General features: G+C 45.7%; 1 protein-coding gene across 1 annotated transcript in view; it reads left to right on the top strand.

Moving 5' to 3' along the window:
- LOC119389769 (alpha-mannosidase 2) overlaps positions 1 to 17,454 on the top strand; it is a 66,118-nt gene that overhangs the window by 36,953 nt on the left and 11,711 nt on the right. The window contains exon 2 of the mRNA XM_037657159.2: positions 16,453 to 16,625. Within this exon, the coding sequence (XP_037513087.1) occupies positions 16,453 to 16,625 (173 nt within the window). The remainder of the gene's footprint in view (positions 1 to 16,452; positions 16,626 to 17,454) is intronic.

The raw sequence follows: 17,454 nt of genomic DNA, 5'->3' as shown, positions 1-17,454 counted from the left end.
GGACAGGTGAGCAAACAGCGCACTTCATGCTGAAGTCTGTGTAGTGTATAGCATATAAATCAAGCGTGGCTGTGATTGCACGCCCGTGAGCTAGAGGCGAGGCGCGGGTCGACGAGGAACTGGCGTATGCCGCCGCCGCGTGGGCTGATAAGTCGCGTAGGCGTACGCGCGCTGACTCGACATAAAAGGTAGATCGAAAGCGAGTGACGTTAATGAAATAATTTCGGGTAGACAACTGCTGGAGGGAACTGGGCCGCAGGTGTCCACGGGAGCTGCGAGTGTGTGAACACACACACACACACACACACACACACACACACACACACACACACACACACACACACACACACACACACACACACACGCACGCACGCACGCACGCACACACACACACACACACACACACACACACACACACACACACAAACAAACAAACAAACAAACAAACACACACACACACACAAACACACACACACACACTCGCACGCACGCACGCACAGGCGTGGAGGCTAAGCGAGCACGGAAATCATATGCAGTGCAATGATTTTGCGTAGGCTTCGTTCAGTGGGACATTGCATATCGATAATTTACTGCGAAATTCTGTGCTATAATTAATACACGAATTAGCAACGATTACTCATGTGCGCAGAAACTAATTGCCTTAATGAGTTTAGTAAGTTTAGTAGTAATTTAGCAATAGTTTAGGAAATTTGGTAACTTCGCACGGAGATGGAACTAATTTGCGTGCTGTATTCACGTGGCGTGGTTGAACGATCGCAGTGCTGGCTGAAGCTTCTGGCAGCATTTTTTTGTTTTTGGAAACTCCATGGTGAAGAGGTGGAACCAAATATTGCGATTGCTTTACGAGATAGATGGCGAGTGAGAAATCGCAGCGTACAAGGTATGCGATCTCTGTCTATGCAGCCGCATTTTTACTGCGTGACCTTCAGAGGTGCGAGCATATGCGAGAACGAAGTTCGCGCTCACTAGCGTGCGCTGTCAGGTTTGCCGGTGAGAAACACGATCGAGCGAGCGATGCTCGGCCGTTTCGATTGTGCACGTCCGGCTGAGCGCACCCCACGCAGGTTCTGTTATTATGAACGACATATCTGGGCCCCGTCGTACGGATATATCATAAGGTATAACTATAACGACTAGACGAACGTGCTGCAACAGCTGCGCAGCAAAGAGTATTTGCGGTCTCCGATTCTTCTTTCTGTGCTTTTTTTTAAATTTTCTTCTTCCCTTTTTATTTGAACTGCTTTGTAAGTGTATATCGCGCGCGTGCGCTGACACGCTTTGAATATTTGAACTTTTAGTAATAGCAAGAAGTGTTCTCTTGTGGTGCGTACAAATGATCGTGAGGTTGATTGGCCTTGATTGAAAGAGCGCTGAATATATATATATATATATATATATATGTATATATATATATATATATATATATATATATATATATATATATGGTGGAGGTGCTGGGTATCGATCCCAGTACCTCTCGCAGATGTCACGTGGTCGTGACGTCGACGAAGACAGCAGTCGGCGTTTGCAGGATGAAACTGTTTATTTGGCCGAACTTGTGGCCGGAAAATCAGAACCAGAACTACAGCAATACACGCTGTACAATGATAGCGGCGAACAGGGCGTCGTCCGTCGATGAACTGACAAGCAGTCAAGCGCGTCGGCTTTTATACAGGCGCTATCGAACTTTCCAGCGATATCGCTGGTGGCGGCGTTATCTCTCGACAACGCTGGAACATTCGCGTGCGGCGCGCAATCTTAACAAAACGATCTACCAGAATCGTGAAGCTTCTCGAACACTGCTTCGGGGCCAGCGTCGAGCGTTGATAACCGTCCTTGCTGGTCAAACTCGAACACATCAAAATAAAAGCAGAAGCGGGCGTGGCATTATATATATATATATATATATATATATATATATATATATATATATATATATATATATATATCCGCAGCCTCCTTCTCTCTGAGGTCCCTAAGTATTGCTCGCATCGTTTGTAGGTAAGGTCATTGGATTTCTAAAGATGTCCTTGACTTATCTTAACAATTACTCGATATTTGTCGCTATGGCCGTTTCCCTGTGGATGGCTTACTCTCGCGCACGTCTTAATTCGGTAGTCTTTTTGGGGGAAGCTTTTTTTTTTTTAAACATTATAACTCCTATAACATTTAGGAATGCCGCTTACTTGTAAAGTACGTATCCGTGACAGCGGGATGCGCACTTTGCACTTGTAGGTTGTACTTAGAGGTGTGAAATGTGGTATTTTGATGCGAATATTCATTTACTTCCATTATATTCCTTTTTCTTTTTTTGTCGTCCACCATTCGCAGCCGGCCTTTTTCTCCGATAACGTGGGCGATTCGCCGCTGACGAATGCACTGACGAATTTCGAGAAGCCGCATGGGAATAGAATCGTTGCGGAGTCTGTTTATGATTTATCGTAATATATTGTATGAATGAAAATAAACTGAAACTGAAACGTTATCACGCTCCTCCCTAATCTACAGGGTTAAGCTGAACATTTTAATCTTATGCTATTCCTTGTTGTTCTTCACCAGTAATCTGCACGGTGCTCCGCCCAAGTTAACAGTAGAATGGACAGGTTGGGAACAGTGGATACGAGAGGAATGGAATCGGACGAATGGAATCCTGATAGCGGCCCTTTTCGGTTCGCGAAGAATTTACTCTTACATTGCCAGTTTCCCGAGAGCCGTTCAGGAAGCTTATCAAGGCTGGTCGTAATGTGAGAAGGGGTGGGGGGCGGGAGGTCCTTTCTTTTTCTTTTTCGATGAGAGAGACTGAATAAAGGAAAATAGTATGGGGAAGTCGCCACGATCGAGCAACTGGAGCGATGCAGATTCGCACTGTCATCATGGACAGGTGAGTCTATATGACAGACTGTACGCGGGACTTTGACGCGGTGGTGGTGGTGGTGAAAAGCATTTACTTTGACGCGTGCCGCGCGCGCACTCCAGGAAGATCGCGTTTGCGAGATTGAAAACGGGCTCGCCACACGCCCTTCCGCGCACGCGAGGGCTCGATCGTGTGCGCGGTCAGGATTGACGACGACTGCCTGAATCACTTGTACCAAGGACGCGCCCGGCACGGGAGGGATCCTCGCTTGACGCATCGTCTCCCGTCACCCGTATCTACTGTATGCCTGCTGCCGCATAGCATAGCTCAGCGAATGAGGTGCCGTGTCAAGTTGCGCTGCGGCGCCATGCGTGTATGTACATGTGCCTATATATGTAGATTTTAGTACTGGATCGCAAGCCGCGGCTGTTGCGTGTGCTTTGTGCATCAGCGCAAAAGAAAAGGAGAAAAATAAAAAAGACCGAGGTGATCTCTTCTGAGCACCGTCGGGCAAATGAAGATAACTACAAAGCATTTCGAACTACGAGCTTCTTGGTCTATGACCTATCTGTCTAGTCCGCCACGGCGGTAAAGTGGTTACGGTGCTCGGCGGCTAACCCGAAGGTCGCGGGTTCGATCCCGGCAGCGGCGGTCGCATTTCGATAGAGGCGAAAATGCTTGAAGCCCGTGCTTAGATTTAGGTGCGCGTTAGAGAACCCCAGGTGGTCAAAATTTCCCGAGTCCTCCGCTACGGCATCTCTCATAATCATATCGTAGATTTTGTACGTTAAACACCAACAATCTATCTATCTATCTATCTATCTATCTATCTATCTATCTATCTATCTATCTATCTATCTATCTATCTATCTATCTATCTATCTATCTATCTATCTATCTATCTATCTATCTATCTATCTATCTATCTATCTATCTATCTATCTATCTATCTATCTATCTATCTATCTATCTATCTATCTATCTATCTATCTATCTATCTATCTATCTATCTATCTATCTGTCTGTCTGTCTGTCTGTCTGTCCTTAATAATGGTCCTGCCTTGAGCTGCGCTACTGGATATGGCAGGACAGCTGTGCGCGCATGCGCGGGGGTTCGTGCTTGAGTATGTATGCACATTCTTCCGGGGTGCGCGTCAAGTATAATCCGCTCTGGCGCGCTACGTATCTTTTTTATCCGGGGCCACTCGAGACCAGCTATAATACGAGCGAGTGCCGTGCATATTACACTATATAGCACACGGAGCGGTCGAGTGCTGCCTTTCACGTCGCGCGCACCCTTTTCCGCAACGGCTGGCGCTGAGGGCGTGGAATTGATTGCGCAACAACTATAAACGACGCCACAGGACGGGGCGCCGGCCTGTCTGCTCGCCTTGGTTCGTCGTGCCCACCTCTTTTCCCGAGTCTCGCCAGCCGCTGATTGCGTGTGCGAGCGGGCTGCGACGGCGGCTCGAGAGAGAGAGAGAGAAAGAACGCTAGGCGTCGCGCCTTCCCGGATCGTACTGGCTCTCCCTCGAACTCTGGCACGTGTATATGCATATAGTATGCTACACACTCGACGCGTACTCCATCCAGACTGCTTGGCCCAGATGCTCGTCATGTATGCCACGCGCAGCCGCCGCGCGATCGTGTACGAGAAATCAAGGCGCGCGCTTTGCTGTGGCGCCTACACAGATGACCGCAACGCCAGGCGTGCTCTTGCGTGCGTGAGTGAGGGCGGCGTACGTATGTATATATCGAGCTTCACTCCCGCAGAACTCTTTGTGTCCTTGAAGAAAGCGTTTGGTCAGGACGGCAGTTCGAGACGGGACGTGGACTTTGGTCGCGCAGTTTGCGAGCACGCGCGGGGGCCAGCTGTGTAAATGATGCTAACTGATATTCGTACTAACCTATCTGATAGATAGATAGATAGATAGATAGATAGATAGATAGATAGATAGATAGATAGATAGATAGATAGATAGATAGATAGATAGATAGATAGATAGATAGATAGATAGATAGATAGATAGATAGATAGATAGATAGATAGATAGATAGATAGATAGATAGATAGATAGATAGATATCTATCTATCTATCTATCTATCGATCGATCGATCTCTTTTCTGTGTACACTTATAAGATGTTTGAAGGATTTCATCGAACCTGTTATATGGCAGCACGCCGGAGATTGTTGTAGAAGTTTAGTTGCTCCAGAGCTAGTGACTGAGAGACAAAGGATATACATGTGCATGAGTGTGACTCACCTGAGCGTTATAAAACCTGATGGGAGACCTGTGACAGGAACCGACGACATATGTCCTGACATCTTCGAAACTCGTTTTCGAGGTCGCTTAGTAAGTATATAGTGTGTATTGTCAGCCAATCCCGACAATATAGTTATGCTACGCAGGCATCCACTTCGCATGATTGGCTTCACACTTGCCGTCACCTGAGCTTGTATATTGTCTAGTAAACGCCATAGTCGGGCGATTTAGATATGTTATACATGCGGTACGACAGCCTCCAATGATAGTTTCAAGTTCCCTCGTCCCGTTGTTCAGCCTAGCCCAAACTATGCCTGCGGATTTTCTTTTTTTCATACCCCCAAATAGTCTATCGGACCCAGCCGTATTCCACCTGCAAAACAAGAATTGTTCCCACACCATTCCAACCCAAGTTTGACGCCCTGACCAACGCTTACCCATTTTTACGTGTTGCAGGACATGTACGACTTCACTTCTTAATCATATCGCGAATAAGGCCCTTCCCGTGTTCGCCCTCTAATCCACACTGCTGTCTTCCAATTGTATAGGCCTATCATTTTCCCCTCTATTGCTCGGTGCGCTGTCCTGAGCTTCCGGTCAGGTTTCTTTGTTGCGAGCGCTGTACAGGCCCCGCTCCTTCGTAGGACGTCGCGCTTCGTTCCGCATCTCCACAGCTGTCAGCTGACCGCACTGCAGCCTGTATACGGTCCGGGCTTTCTTCTCCGCTACGCCCTGTTGCGTGCGGTCACGTCGTCCGAGTCGTCGCCGCCGCTGCTGCTGATGCTGTTGCTACTGCGGTAGCCGCTTCTTGCATGCACGCTTGTCCGTCGTCTTCTGCACGGCGGTGGCCAGCGGAGCGCAAAGTCGCACGCTTTGCGGCAGCCCCCCCGCCCCTGGCTGTCTTGTGCATGGAGGCCACGCGCCGCGCTTCATGGCGCGAGCATTGAACGGGCCGCGCTGAGTGAATTATGGCCCGTCCGTGTGCCCGCACCAAGTTGAATGGTCGTCTGTCATGGGTCAGCGTTTCCTAGCGGAGAGAGCGTTATCGCTCTCTACGCGCCGCATGTGTGAACACGCGGTAGCGCGGGTCGTTTTATGGACGATATCGCGTCGCGCGCCGTCGCAGTTTTGACCCTGCGGTGGTAATGTAAGACGTCGTCGAAAGTATCGAGAGTGTTGACCCGCACGAAGTCGTTAAGGGCACATTAAAGTGAAACGTAAAGTGAGACTGATAGGGTGTTTTGGGTACTCGGTCGTCGTCAATTTTGGGGATCGCAAGCGCATTACAGCAAGAGAAAATGAAAGTCAGAGTACCGTTTTCTTGAATTTCGCTTCGAAACCTGAACATCGGTACGTCATTGGGAAGTCGGAGATTGCGAATTTTCTATTTTTTTTCTTTGTATTTTGACCACTCCAGGCAGAATAACTGTTCTCGAAACTTGCCATGCTGGGTATCTGGTTCGCTTATGGCGCTAGTACGTTTTTACAAAAAAAAATGAACCTATAAATACCAGCTGCAGTCGTAATAACTGACGTCGTTTCTTTTGAGCCCTTTCTAGCTTGCGACGCGTTTTCGCGTGGCGAGAGTGATGTTGATTGGAATTGTAAAAACCTGATTCCTTGATACTACTTAGCCCATATTTATATTTAGTGTTCCTTTAAACAACTTCACGCGCTTACGCTGCTATCACCGTTTCCCCGCTAACGGCGCGAAAACCACTGTATATAAGAATTTATTGTTTCTGACACCGCTTTGTCATTGTATTCGGAGTTCATTTTTCATTTCTGTGTGGGTTGTCGCAAAGAAGAAAATGCTAGGCTACTTTGAGATTTGTTGCTGGTAATCAATGTCTCAGTGATAACGGAGATTAAAGCCCAATGCCCCATCGAAGCAAATGTCTTGGAGTAAGAAAACAACTTATTCTATGTGCATCTCGGTCACGTACTCATAGCGTTACTATATGAGTTGTCAGTGACTTGATTGTTACTTAACAACAAGAACGACGACGGCGACGATGACAAATGTTTCGAGCGTTCTGTTGGAACTGCTCGGAAGCGGAAGGTTGGAATGGCTCACGCCAGGTTTTTACCCGACTGTCAAGCTGCATAACTTTGTCAGAAGCGGAGCGGTTTCGTCATCTCCCGACCGGAAGTATATCGGAGTGCGATATTGAGCCGTGGCGTGCATAAAACTCTGTGTAATATAAAAAAAAGACCTCCTGTGGCGGTTTCCTTCGACGCTTTTCGCATCGGACCTAGCGAAAGATAGCGAACAGTCGCTGCCTTGTTTGCTCGCAGAATGGAAGCCGAGTTGTGAAACCTTTTCTCTGGAAAGGAAACGCCCGCTGAAGTTTCGCACGTTCCTGCAGCTTGGGCTTCGTCGGGGACGCGTGAAGCGCGTCGAATGCGTATTAATTCAGCCGAGTGACGCTCGCATTTCCGCTTGAAACGTTAATAATAACAGCTGGAGTTTTACGTTCCAAAATCAAGGTATGGTTATGATGCACGCTGTAGTGAGGGACTTTAGATTAATTTCGTCCACCTGAGGTTCCTTAACGTGCACCTAAGTAATCTGAAGTACGAGGGGGTCCGTGTACTTCGCTCCCATCGAAGTGCGGCCTCCGTGACCGGCAATCGAACCCACGCCCTCGAGCTTAGCAGTGCGAGACCCGCCTGTTAAGCTAACTCGGCGGGCACTTGAAATTTCGCTTTCCTACTGTCGGTGGAACTAAAATTTGTTTCCTAAATACAACACCTTCCTGTTCTCAAAATCGGTGCTGCACTTGCCCAATGATAGCATTTCTGTGTTTTGTATATGTTATTAATAGATATAATCGGTGTTAGTACCACAATGTAAAGGGAGCGGATATTGTAAGAACGAGAAAGGAATGCCGCTTTTAAAGTGCCGGGAAATTACCTGCCACTGGCGGCGCCTTTGGTGGTCATTGCTTTTGAGTGGCCACTTTATTACTTTTCTTGGTTGCCGCAAACGTGTGCGGGTGGCCGTTTCCAGGAAGGAGTCGGCAAATAAAATGTTCTCCCCTGCCCACCACCATTTTCATCGGTTCCTGTATCCCTGTGAAACCGGTTTGTCTTGCAGGAAAACTGTCGAGTTACATAAAAGAAAGCGTATATTGAACTCAGTATCGTAATTCCTTTGCGTTCCCGTCGACTTGTAAACAACTCAGAAGCAATAAACGACAACAACATAGACCATGCTCCATTACTGCTAGAAAACGATTTCACCGTTTCGATAAAACGCTTAAGGGCCGCTGGGAGTAAGCGAAGTGCAACGTCCTGTTTTTCGATGTGTCTGTGACTGTTGTATTGCTTACCGCGTCCTGCTTCTAGGGTTGTACGCACGAACCTGTCTCGACCGTCGCTCGTAAGCACCGCCTTTGTTGTGAAAGCAGAATACGCAGAAAGAAGCATTCCCGCGAAAGTCTTTCTCTTAGTTATTCGTGAAAGAAAGTTCCCCCCCCTCGAAATATTTCTCACACTTCTTATTTCTAAAGAGTGTAAAAATTACGTCTGCAATGATAACAGGACGTTGAAAAAGGAAAACATGTCAATAGAGCCTTTTACGTCGATTTGACGCCGGCAAGACCGTTCGTTGACCGGAAAGGTGTTGCTCTGCACAAAACTTCTCTTTTGTTAGTGCGTTTTTTTATTGGTCAGCCTGTTTCGCTAATGACTTGTCCCGCATCGTGATTGGCTGAAGTATTAATCTCTTACAAAAATTTCTTTAGCGTAAGACCTTTTTGTGAATACGGGCCCTGATCACGACGGATTAAACGGAAGTATAACGATGAACTGAAATGCCGAAAAGTAGCTCTAAGTTGCAAAAGTGGATGCATTTCTTTTTTCTATGCTCTCAGTGGATACGACATTCCGCTGCCAGGACTCGCCGTGATAGCTTGGCGGGTTACTGGTCGCGCTGCTGAGCTCGAGGACTCAGGTTCGATTCCCGGCCACGGCGGCAGCGTGTATTTTTATGGGGACGAAATGCGAAAAAAATATTAAAAAATGCGCAGCTTGCATTAGGTCGCGCAAGCCTGGGTCATGGCAGAGCTGGTGTCCTGCACCTGTCCAGGTCTGGACCTATCTGTAGACCTATAGATAGACCTTTAGGTAGACCTATAGATAGACCTTTAGGTAGACCTATAGATAGACCTATAGATGACCTATAGATAAGCCTGGACCTATCTGGTCCAGGCTTGGCTAGCCTTTCACCCTCTCACCTCTCTCGCTCCCTTGTATAGTATGCTATACTATACAAGGCTATGCTTGCTCTCGCCAAGAATTTCACCCTTTCTCTCTCTTTATTTTCCCTCTCTGCACTCGTTCTCTCGCCCACCAGAGTCATTGCATCCCACGCCAGAGTCTGATAGTGCCAATAGTAAAAATTAATTTGGAGTTTCCCGCAACGGCCGTGCCTCATAGTTTATATCGTGGTTCTGGCACGCGTAAAGCCCCATTATATTTACTTTTTGGAGGAGCAGGTCTCACCCTTGCCACGGAATTCTTGCCTCTTTAATGCCATACAGTTGTGTCATGTAGTTGTCAGCCTGTCACCGATAAATGGCGTTGATAAGAGACATTAGCGTCCCTCACTGCGATTGCGCCGCTTGATAAACAGCCCCGACAGATGATATTTTAAGTCGTTCAAGGTGTTCTCTTTGTATGGTATGCGTTCGAACACAAAAGGCAGTGAATAGATGAACGTATGTTCTGGGGCTTCCGGCCTCCTTTAAACGCGTCGCCGGAGGCGAGAACTCCAACAATAGTTTTTTCATTGCCGACTATACGTTTGTACTGATTGCGCATCTGTATATACCGCACTTCTGCGGGCGTAGTCCGCACGGGAAAAATAAGTTGATTGCAAACCTTTAACTGTAGCGGGAGCATCAGTTATTGGAGAATTCTAAAGGTTTGTCGGGGGGTGTCTCGTCCGCCCATGTGGAGCAGTTGTTTACGGTGCTCGGCTGCTGACCCGAAGGTCGCGGGTTCGATCTCGGCTGCAGTGGTCGATCGAGGCGATATGCTAGAGGCTTGTGTACTGTGCGATGTCAGTGCATGTTAAAGAACACCAGGTGGGGAAAACTTTCCGGAGCCCTCTATACTGCGGCGTCCCTCGTCATCATATCGTAGTTTTGGGACGTAAGACCCCAGATATTATTATTATTATTATTATTATTATTATTATTATTATTATTATTATTATTATTATTATTATTATTATTATTATTATTATTAGTAGTAGTAGTAGTAGTAGTAGTAGTAGTAGTAGTAGTAGTAGTAGTAGTAGTATTATTACCGAGGAGTGTCAGCTATTGTGCCGTCCGCATGGCAGACTGAGGCAAAGCTTGGAAGCAGCGGTAGTAAATATTTCTTTGAGTCTTCGCAGTTAGGGAAGTTAAGCGCACGCCCTGTTGCCCTTTTGTGTTACAGCTCACAGATGGCGGTGTTTGCTGCTTGTCGAGTACATAATTCGACCGTTGATAGGCGGCATCGTTCGACTAGTCGAAACATGTCGGCTGCAGCTACCTTAACGTGTAATCAATTTCTTCTTTCTCTTCCTTCTACTACGAGAACATTTGAGACGTTAAACCCCAGCAGTTATTATTATTATTATTATTATTATTATTATTATTATTATTATTATTATTATTATTATTATTATTATTATTATTATTATTATTATTATTATTCTTGGGGATTTCAATGCACCTGGAATTGACTGGAGCACGCTTACTTTTTCTCATTACAATCATTTCATAGAGAAAGAGTGCAGCCTGCTCTTGGACTTTCTGGCGTTTAATTCCCTACTGCAACATAACTCAGTCGTCAATTCCAGTGGCAACGTCTTAGACCTGTGTGTGTCAAACGATCAACCCCTTGAAGTTTCCCGCTCCGACATCTCTCTTGTACGTCCGGACAAATTCCACCCACCACTTAACGTAAGATTATCCGCATCAGCCGAAACAACGAGCTTCAGCAGTTACGTAAACAAATCTCCGAGATTTGCCTTCAAGCGAGGTGATTACACGGGCCTCTATCATCACTTGTCTACCGTTGAGTGGTCACAGGTTACTGACAAACCAAATGTTGATGAGCAGGTTGATCGGTTTACGGAGCTTGTACTGAGTAGCATGCGTAATTTTATTCCCCAATATACACCTAAACAACGTAAATATCCCCACTGGTTCTCATCTGAACTTATCAGTGCACTGAAGCATAAAGATCGCGCACACAGGAAATCTAAATGTTCTCCATCCAGCGAGTGGAAGGAAGAGTTCAGCTTCCTTCGAACTCTCTCTAAACGCCTATATAAACGGGATCATAGTTCGTATATTGAATTCTTAGAAAAAAGCGCCTCTGACAGGCCGGCTGAGTTTTGGAAGTATGTACGTAAACGGTCCAGCAAAAGCGGAGAGTCCTTCAGACTACTGGACTCAAATGGGGTAGAAGTGCATGCCGTCGCTGACTGTTTTGCCACGCATTTCTCATCCGTTTATAAGGCCTCAGACTCTAGCACTGATAGCAGACAACAGCCGAAGGCGGTTAGCTCATCCAGTGCTTTGTCGCTGGATGAAAATCTTATCTGCGAATGCATTAAGCGCTTAAAACCATCCTTATCATGTGGGCCAGATGGCATCCCCTCCGCCATACTAAAAGCTTATGGTAGTATATTTGTCCCAGTACTAACTACGATATTTAATAACTGCCTGGACACTTCCACATTTCCAAGCATGTGGAAAACTGCTCGTGTTTTTCCAGTATTTAAGTCGGGCTCTAAAACAGATGCTTCTAATTATCGCCCGATTTCTCTACTATGTGCCACATCAAAGATCTTCGAGCTGGCTCTTCACGACATATTGTCTTTTAGTGTGAAAACTCATTGATTCCTAATCAACATGGTTTTCTCGCTGGCCGCTCAACTACCACAAATCTTGCTAGTTTCATGACGCAGATCTCCACACCTATTTCTCAGAGAGGACAGGTTGACGTAATTTACTGTGACCTGAGCAAGGCTTTTGACGTAGTCAGCCACACGCTGATTATGGTTAAACTTGCGCACTTTGATGTTGACTTGTCAGTTGTGAATCTCCTGCAGAGCTATCTGCTCAATAGATATTGTTATGTTGCCGTAAATGGCCAAACGTCTTCTTTGTATAAAGTGACTAGTGGGGTCCCTCAAGGGTCGGTATTAGGCTCACTCCTATTTTTAATTTACGTTAATGATGTTTCTTTTGCCATTCGTAATTCTTCTTTCCTCTTGTATGCCGATGACATCAAGATTTTTAAGGAAATTCATTCAGTTAACGACTGTCGCTTGCTGCAGTCAGACTTGCGCTCTTTTTCCGAATGGTGTGACGGTACTAACCTTTCTCTGAATACCTCGAAGATAAAATTCATGTCTATCACTCGCAAAACATCTAGCGTGTCATTTCAATACTCTGTCAATTCTGTGCCGTTATGCAAGGTTTATGAAATCAGTGATCTTGGTGTTGTTGTTGACAGCGCGTTAAACTTTTCTTCTCACGTTAAGCGTGCTGCTATGCGGGGCCTTCGTTCTCTCGGATGTGTTTGTAGAATATCTCGAGAATTCAGGTCTCCCATGACCCTACACAAATTGTACACGGCAATATGTATTCCGCAACTTGAGTATGCGTCCGTGATATGGAATGGCATTGCTCAATCCAGCGGTAACACCATTGAACGAGTCCAGAAAAAATTCCTCAGCATATATAACCATCGCTTTGCTAAAAATGACTCTGGATCTCGTTCAAGTACTGCTGAATTATTATCACTGCCATCACCTCACTGCCGACGAAATTGCTCTGATCTCTTATTTCTTTACAAGCTAGTCCACGGTATCATGTCCTGCCCTGTACTTCTCAATTGTGTAAATTTTCGAATTCCGCGTAAGTTAACCAGAGAGAACAGACCGTTTCATGTACCCGCCTGCTTCTTCCAACACTCTACCGTTCACAGAATACAAAGTCTCTATAATGTTAATTTTCTTGATCTTGACGTTTTTCATAGCCCACAATCATTGTTTTTATCCGAGCTTTGCACTGTTTTGACATAGTGTGGCACAATGTACAAAGTCTTCCCTTCTCAGTCTTTCCACATAGTTGCATATATGCAATCTAATTTTTTATGCCCCGTCAATATGTCTCGTGTTGTCTTCTTTTACTCCTCCCCTTTTGTGTTCATTTCTCTTTGTCTACGTGTTTTTGCTCTTTTTATTTCTGAAAACTGTCTGTATTGTATTGTTTATTTTTACTGTTTTTTTTTGCGTGCGCCAGCACAAAGACCTTACGGTTGTTCCTGGGCACGTTAAATAAATCATTGATTGATTGATTGATTATTATTATTATTATTATTATTATTATTATTATTATTATTATTATTATTATTATTATTATTATTATTATTATTATTATTATTATTATTATTACGAGAACAATACCGTAATAGAGAAATATTTCTAAAGCTATTTAATTCCCAAAAATGTCACTGGATTACGTCACTAGCGCTGCTGCTACCGTAAACGTCTAGAGTGTTCCGGTATTCCGTACAGTTATTCACTTGCGTATACATCAGCCTCAGTTTGTCCATAAACTTCTTACCGTTTGGGGGTAGCCATGTTACAGTAATGGTGGACGTAATGCGGCTTTTGTACAGTGACAGTGTGGCTGAAAAAAAAAAAAAAGTATTTGTGCCGTGTGAGTGTTCTTGCAGAAGGAAACACGCAAAAGTACTGAAGTTAACGGTTATTGCCACCATTAACTCTTTACAAAAACAGTTAAAGGGACACTAAAGTGAAACAATACGTTAGTTTAGACTTATAAATTACTCTCCGGGAACTCCACCGTCATTAATTTGGCTACCATAGGTTTATTGATAGACGAGAAGCTCAATGTCAAATGTCTCACTTTTAGATTTCCCGCCGAAATCTCCGATGGTGACGTCACTGATTTCAGTGTGTTTTTTTTTTCGTATTTTGGCCACATTGGCTTAACGAAATTTCTGGAAACTTGGTGTGATAAGTCTCCGGCTCCCTCAGAAGACAATGTACTTCACTTTTACCAATTAGGAACTACGTGTGACTTAGTAGACGCCGTGAAAATCTATGACGTCACGACGAATGATGAGGGAACTTCGAGGCGGTGCCGCCACCCGCATTTTCTTTGCTGCACGTTTTATCGCTTACCAAGCGTCTTCTAGTAGCAAGCGTAGTGTTTGTGGTATCGTGAAAGGGTAATTTACTAGTGCGAGGAAAAAATCGTTTTTCTCTTTAGTGTCCCTTTAAAGTTGGACATGTGTGTCACAGCAGTAGTATAGCTTTGCCTACGTACCTCAGACTGGTTATACTCTGCGTCATATCGCTTCCTGGGCGTTGCTGCTTGCTTTCACTTCTCCGGTAACCGGTAATACGCAAACAGGTACGACGTTTGCGGACAAACGAAACCACTGCGTCGAAATGCACGGTGTGCGCTGTGCGCGCGAAAGCACGGGTTATGCCGTGCCATTGTGCGTCTGTATAGGCGCTCGTCGCTCTGTCGAAGGGTTTCGGCGCAGCGGTGAGCGAACGACGCCGCGGGCAGCCTCCCCCCTTTTGTTCGATTGTTTGTCTGCGCTCATTTGTCGCGCCCACGCCTTTTTTGTGTGCTTCTCTCGCCGCCGCAATCGTGTATGTTTGAGCCACGACCTCCTGTACGTTTGAACGCTCGGCTGGTCCGTGTGTATTATATATATCGCGATATATATGTGGTCCCCACCCTTTGAAAGTGCATGCAGTCCGGTCGACGACCTAGTTTTTGAAGAGTGGGAGGGAGAAGGCGTCGCCTGGTTGGAGGATATTGTACACGCTTCGGGAATGACGCATCGCGTTGCGCGTGTACGCGTCTCCGGTCTGTATAACAGTAGCTCCTCGCGCGCTGTTGTGACTTGTTCCGAGCTGCCTGTCTGCTTCGATCCGGACCTTCGTGTCGTTGTTCCTTCAAGCGAAAATATCGTACCATTGCCTACAAATGAGATGACGAGTCAGTTTGTAATTCACAGTGCTGTTTTAGTGGGAACGAATCGTTGAACCAATAGACGCCTTCCTTTTTTTCTTTCCTTTTTTTGAGTAAGAAGCTGATTAAAAACAGTGTTTCTACTAAAAAGCCACTAGACCTCGTATTACTGTCGCGATGTTTCAGTATACGTGCTGGAGTTAGTCGCTGGCTTGAAAGAGCACTGACACGAATTTTAAAAAAATTCTCATATTGTTACTCTAAATAAAAACACTGTTGTAGAGAACCCTCAGAACAGTATCATGGGGCCTCGGATTGGATTGAATTGGATAAACTTTTATTTGGTCCTCCAAAACACAGATCACTGTGTCGCGGGCCGCTCCCACGTGGGGACCTTTCATACATTTTTAATACCGTTTCCTGAAAAGCTCACTTTTAGTTTCGATATCGAGGGGGCGGTTTCACAGTGACGTATGAACACAGTCTGACGTAGGTCTAAGTCACGTGCGGACAGCTCTTCGTGACGTACTAGCAGCAGCTCTGTAGTCGACTGTCAGTTGTTGGCGGTGCGCGTAAACAACGACGAGTGAATTGTCGTTCAGCGACTCCGATAGCGATTTCGGCCGCTTGCAGGAAGCACAGTTCGTAAACCCAGCGAACCGCGTGTTGACTCGCCATGACAGTGTCCATTTCGATAGGACTGACTTACGGATGCTGGGCAAAGAAAATTTAAAAATCAACCTAAAATATCTTATACGTGTTTCCCAGCGCCGGTGTGCGGAAAGCGTTAACACTGCATGCCAAGGAAGCGAAAAATGTCCCTTTTGCGATGTCTCAATGTCGTTAAGGCAAGGGGATTCGAGATGACGTTGACGTTTTCGCTGTCGAACAAAAGAGAGCTAAAGCGAGAAATGCGATTGTAGTATTCGCCAGCCTCAATGATATGTACAGACTATTAGTTAAATTGGCTAGTGTAGCATTTATAAATTATTTTTGTTTCCTTGACAGGTACCTATTTACGAATAAACTTCTGTTTATATATTGTTTTTCATACATCATTACACGCGTTGAATTTGTGCAGGGTGAATACTAATAAAATATACTAAGTTTGACAAAAATAAAGCGCCGTTAATTCAATCTGTATTGGTGCTTCTGGTGTGATGCCTCGAAACAAATTGTTACCATATGCGCAGCGGCCCGTGTCCTCTCTTCGAATACCAAGTGCCGCACGTCATCTGCTTTTTATACATGACTAGCGGAATAAAAGAATCAAATCGTTTCAGGTGATCGTGATTCCTCACTCGCACAATGACCCCGGCTGGCTGAAGACGTTCGAGGGCTACTTCCTGAGCAACACGGCGCACATCCTCAACAACATGGTGGAGTTCCTGCAGAAACACAAGGACTTCTCTTTCCTCTGGGCCGAGATGTGCTTCTTCTCACGCTGGTGGCGCAGGTGGGTGTACCCTACTGATTTTTTTTTTTGTATCGAAGAGATTATGCTCGACTTTCTTCTTCACAAGCGCGGTCCTCAAGTGCCCAAACTACAGCCCGACCTGCGGCGAATGACTTCTTCGAATCTCTCTGAGCCTTGCTCTGGCGCCTTCTCAACCCAGTATGCATTCCTCATGCCGTGTCTTTTACATTTAGTCTCCTGCCCATTAATATTTCCAGCCCCCTTTTCCATTATTTCCCTATGAGTAGGCCCGCAGGCGCACTTCTTTTTCTTGTGCAGTGGACTTGTCTTGCTTTCGCTCTTTAGCGTCAGAAATCAATCAATCAACCAATCAATCAATCAATCAATCAATCAATCAATCAATCAATCAATCAATCAATCAATCAATCAATCAATCAATCGTACCTTTACCATGTCCCGTTGTCGGGGCCCACGTGGTCAGGATTACAGCGCGTTTACTTGTTTCTGCAGCTGTCTTTGTCTTCAGTTTCGTGCTAACCGCTCTTCATTTGTGCTGCATGAACGAACTAACCCAGCTTGCAGTTACTCGTATAAACGGGTTGGGGACGTATATTAGTAGCCTCACCTCTTCCACGCTGTAGTGCACTCGAGTTTTTTTTTTTCTTGGAACGTTGATTGGCGAATCGTAATCTCTAAACCAACTATTTCATTCAGGGGCGTAGCCAGAAATTTTTTTCGGGGGGGGTTCAACCATACTTTATGTATGTTCGTGTTCGTGCGTGCGTTTGTATGGGCGCGTGTATATATACGCAAGCAAAACTGAAAAATTTCGGGGGGGGGGGGGTTGAACCCCCCCCCCTTGGCTACG

The sequence above is a fragment of the Rhipicephalus sanguineus genome, chromosome 4 (genome assembly GCF_013339695.2).
Source record: "Rhipicephalus sanguineus isolate Rsan-2018 chromosome 4, BIME_Rsan_1.4, whole genome shotgun sequence".
Classification (NCBI taxonomy): Eukaryota; Metazoa; Arthropoda; class Arachnida; order Ixodida; family Ixodidae; genus Rhipicephalus; species Rhipicephalus sanguineus.
The sequence above is the reverse complement of the archived record's forward strand: the minus strand, read 5'-3'. Positions and strand labels throughout refer to the sequence as shown.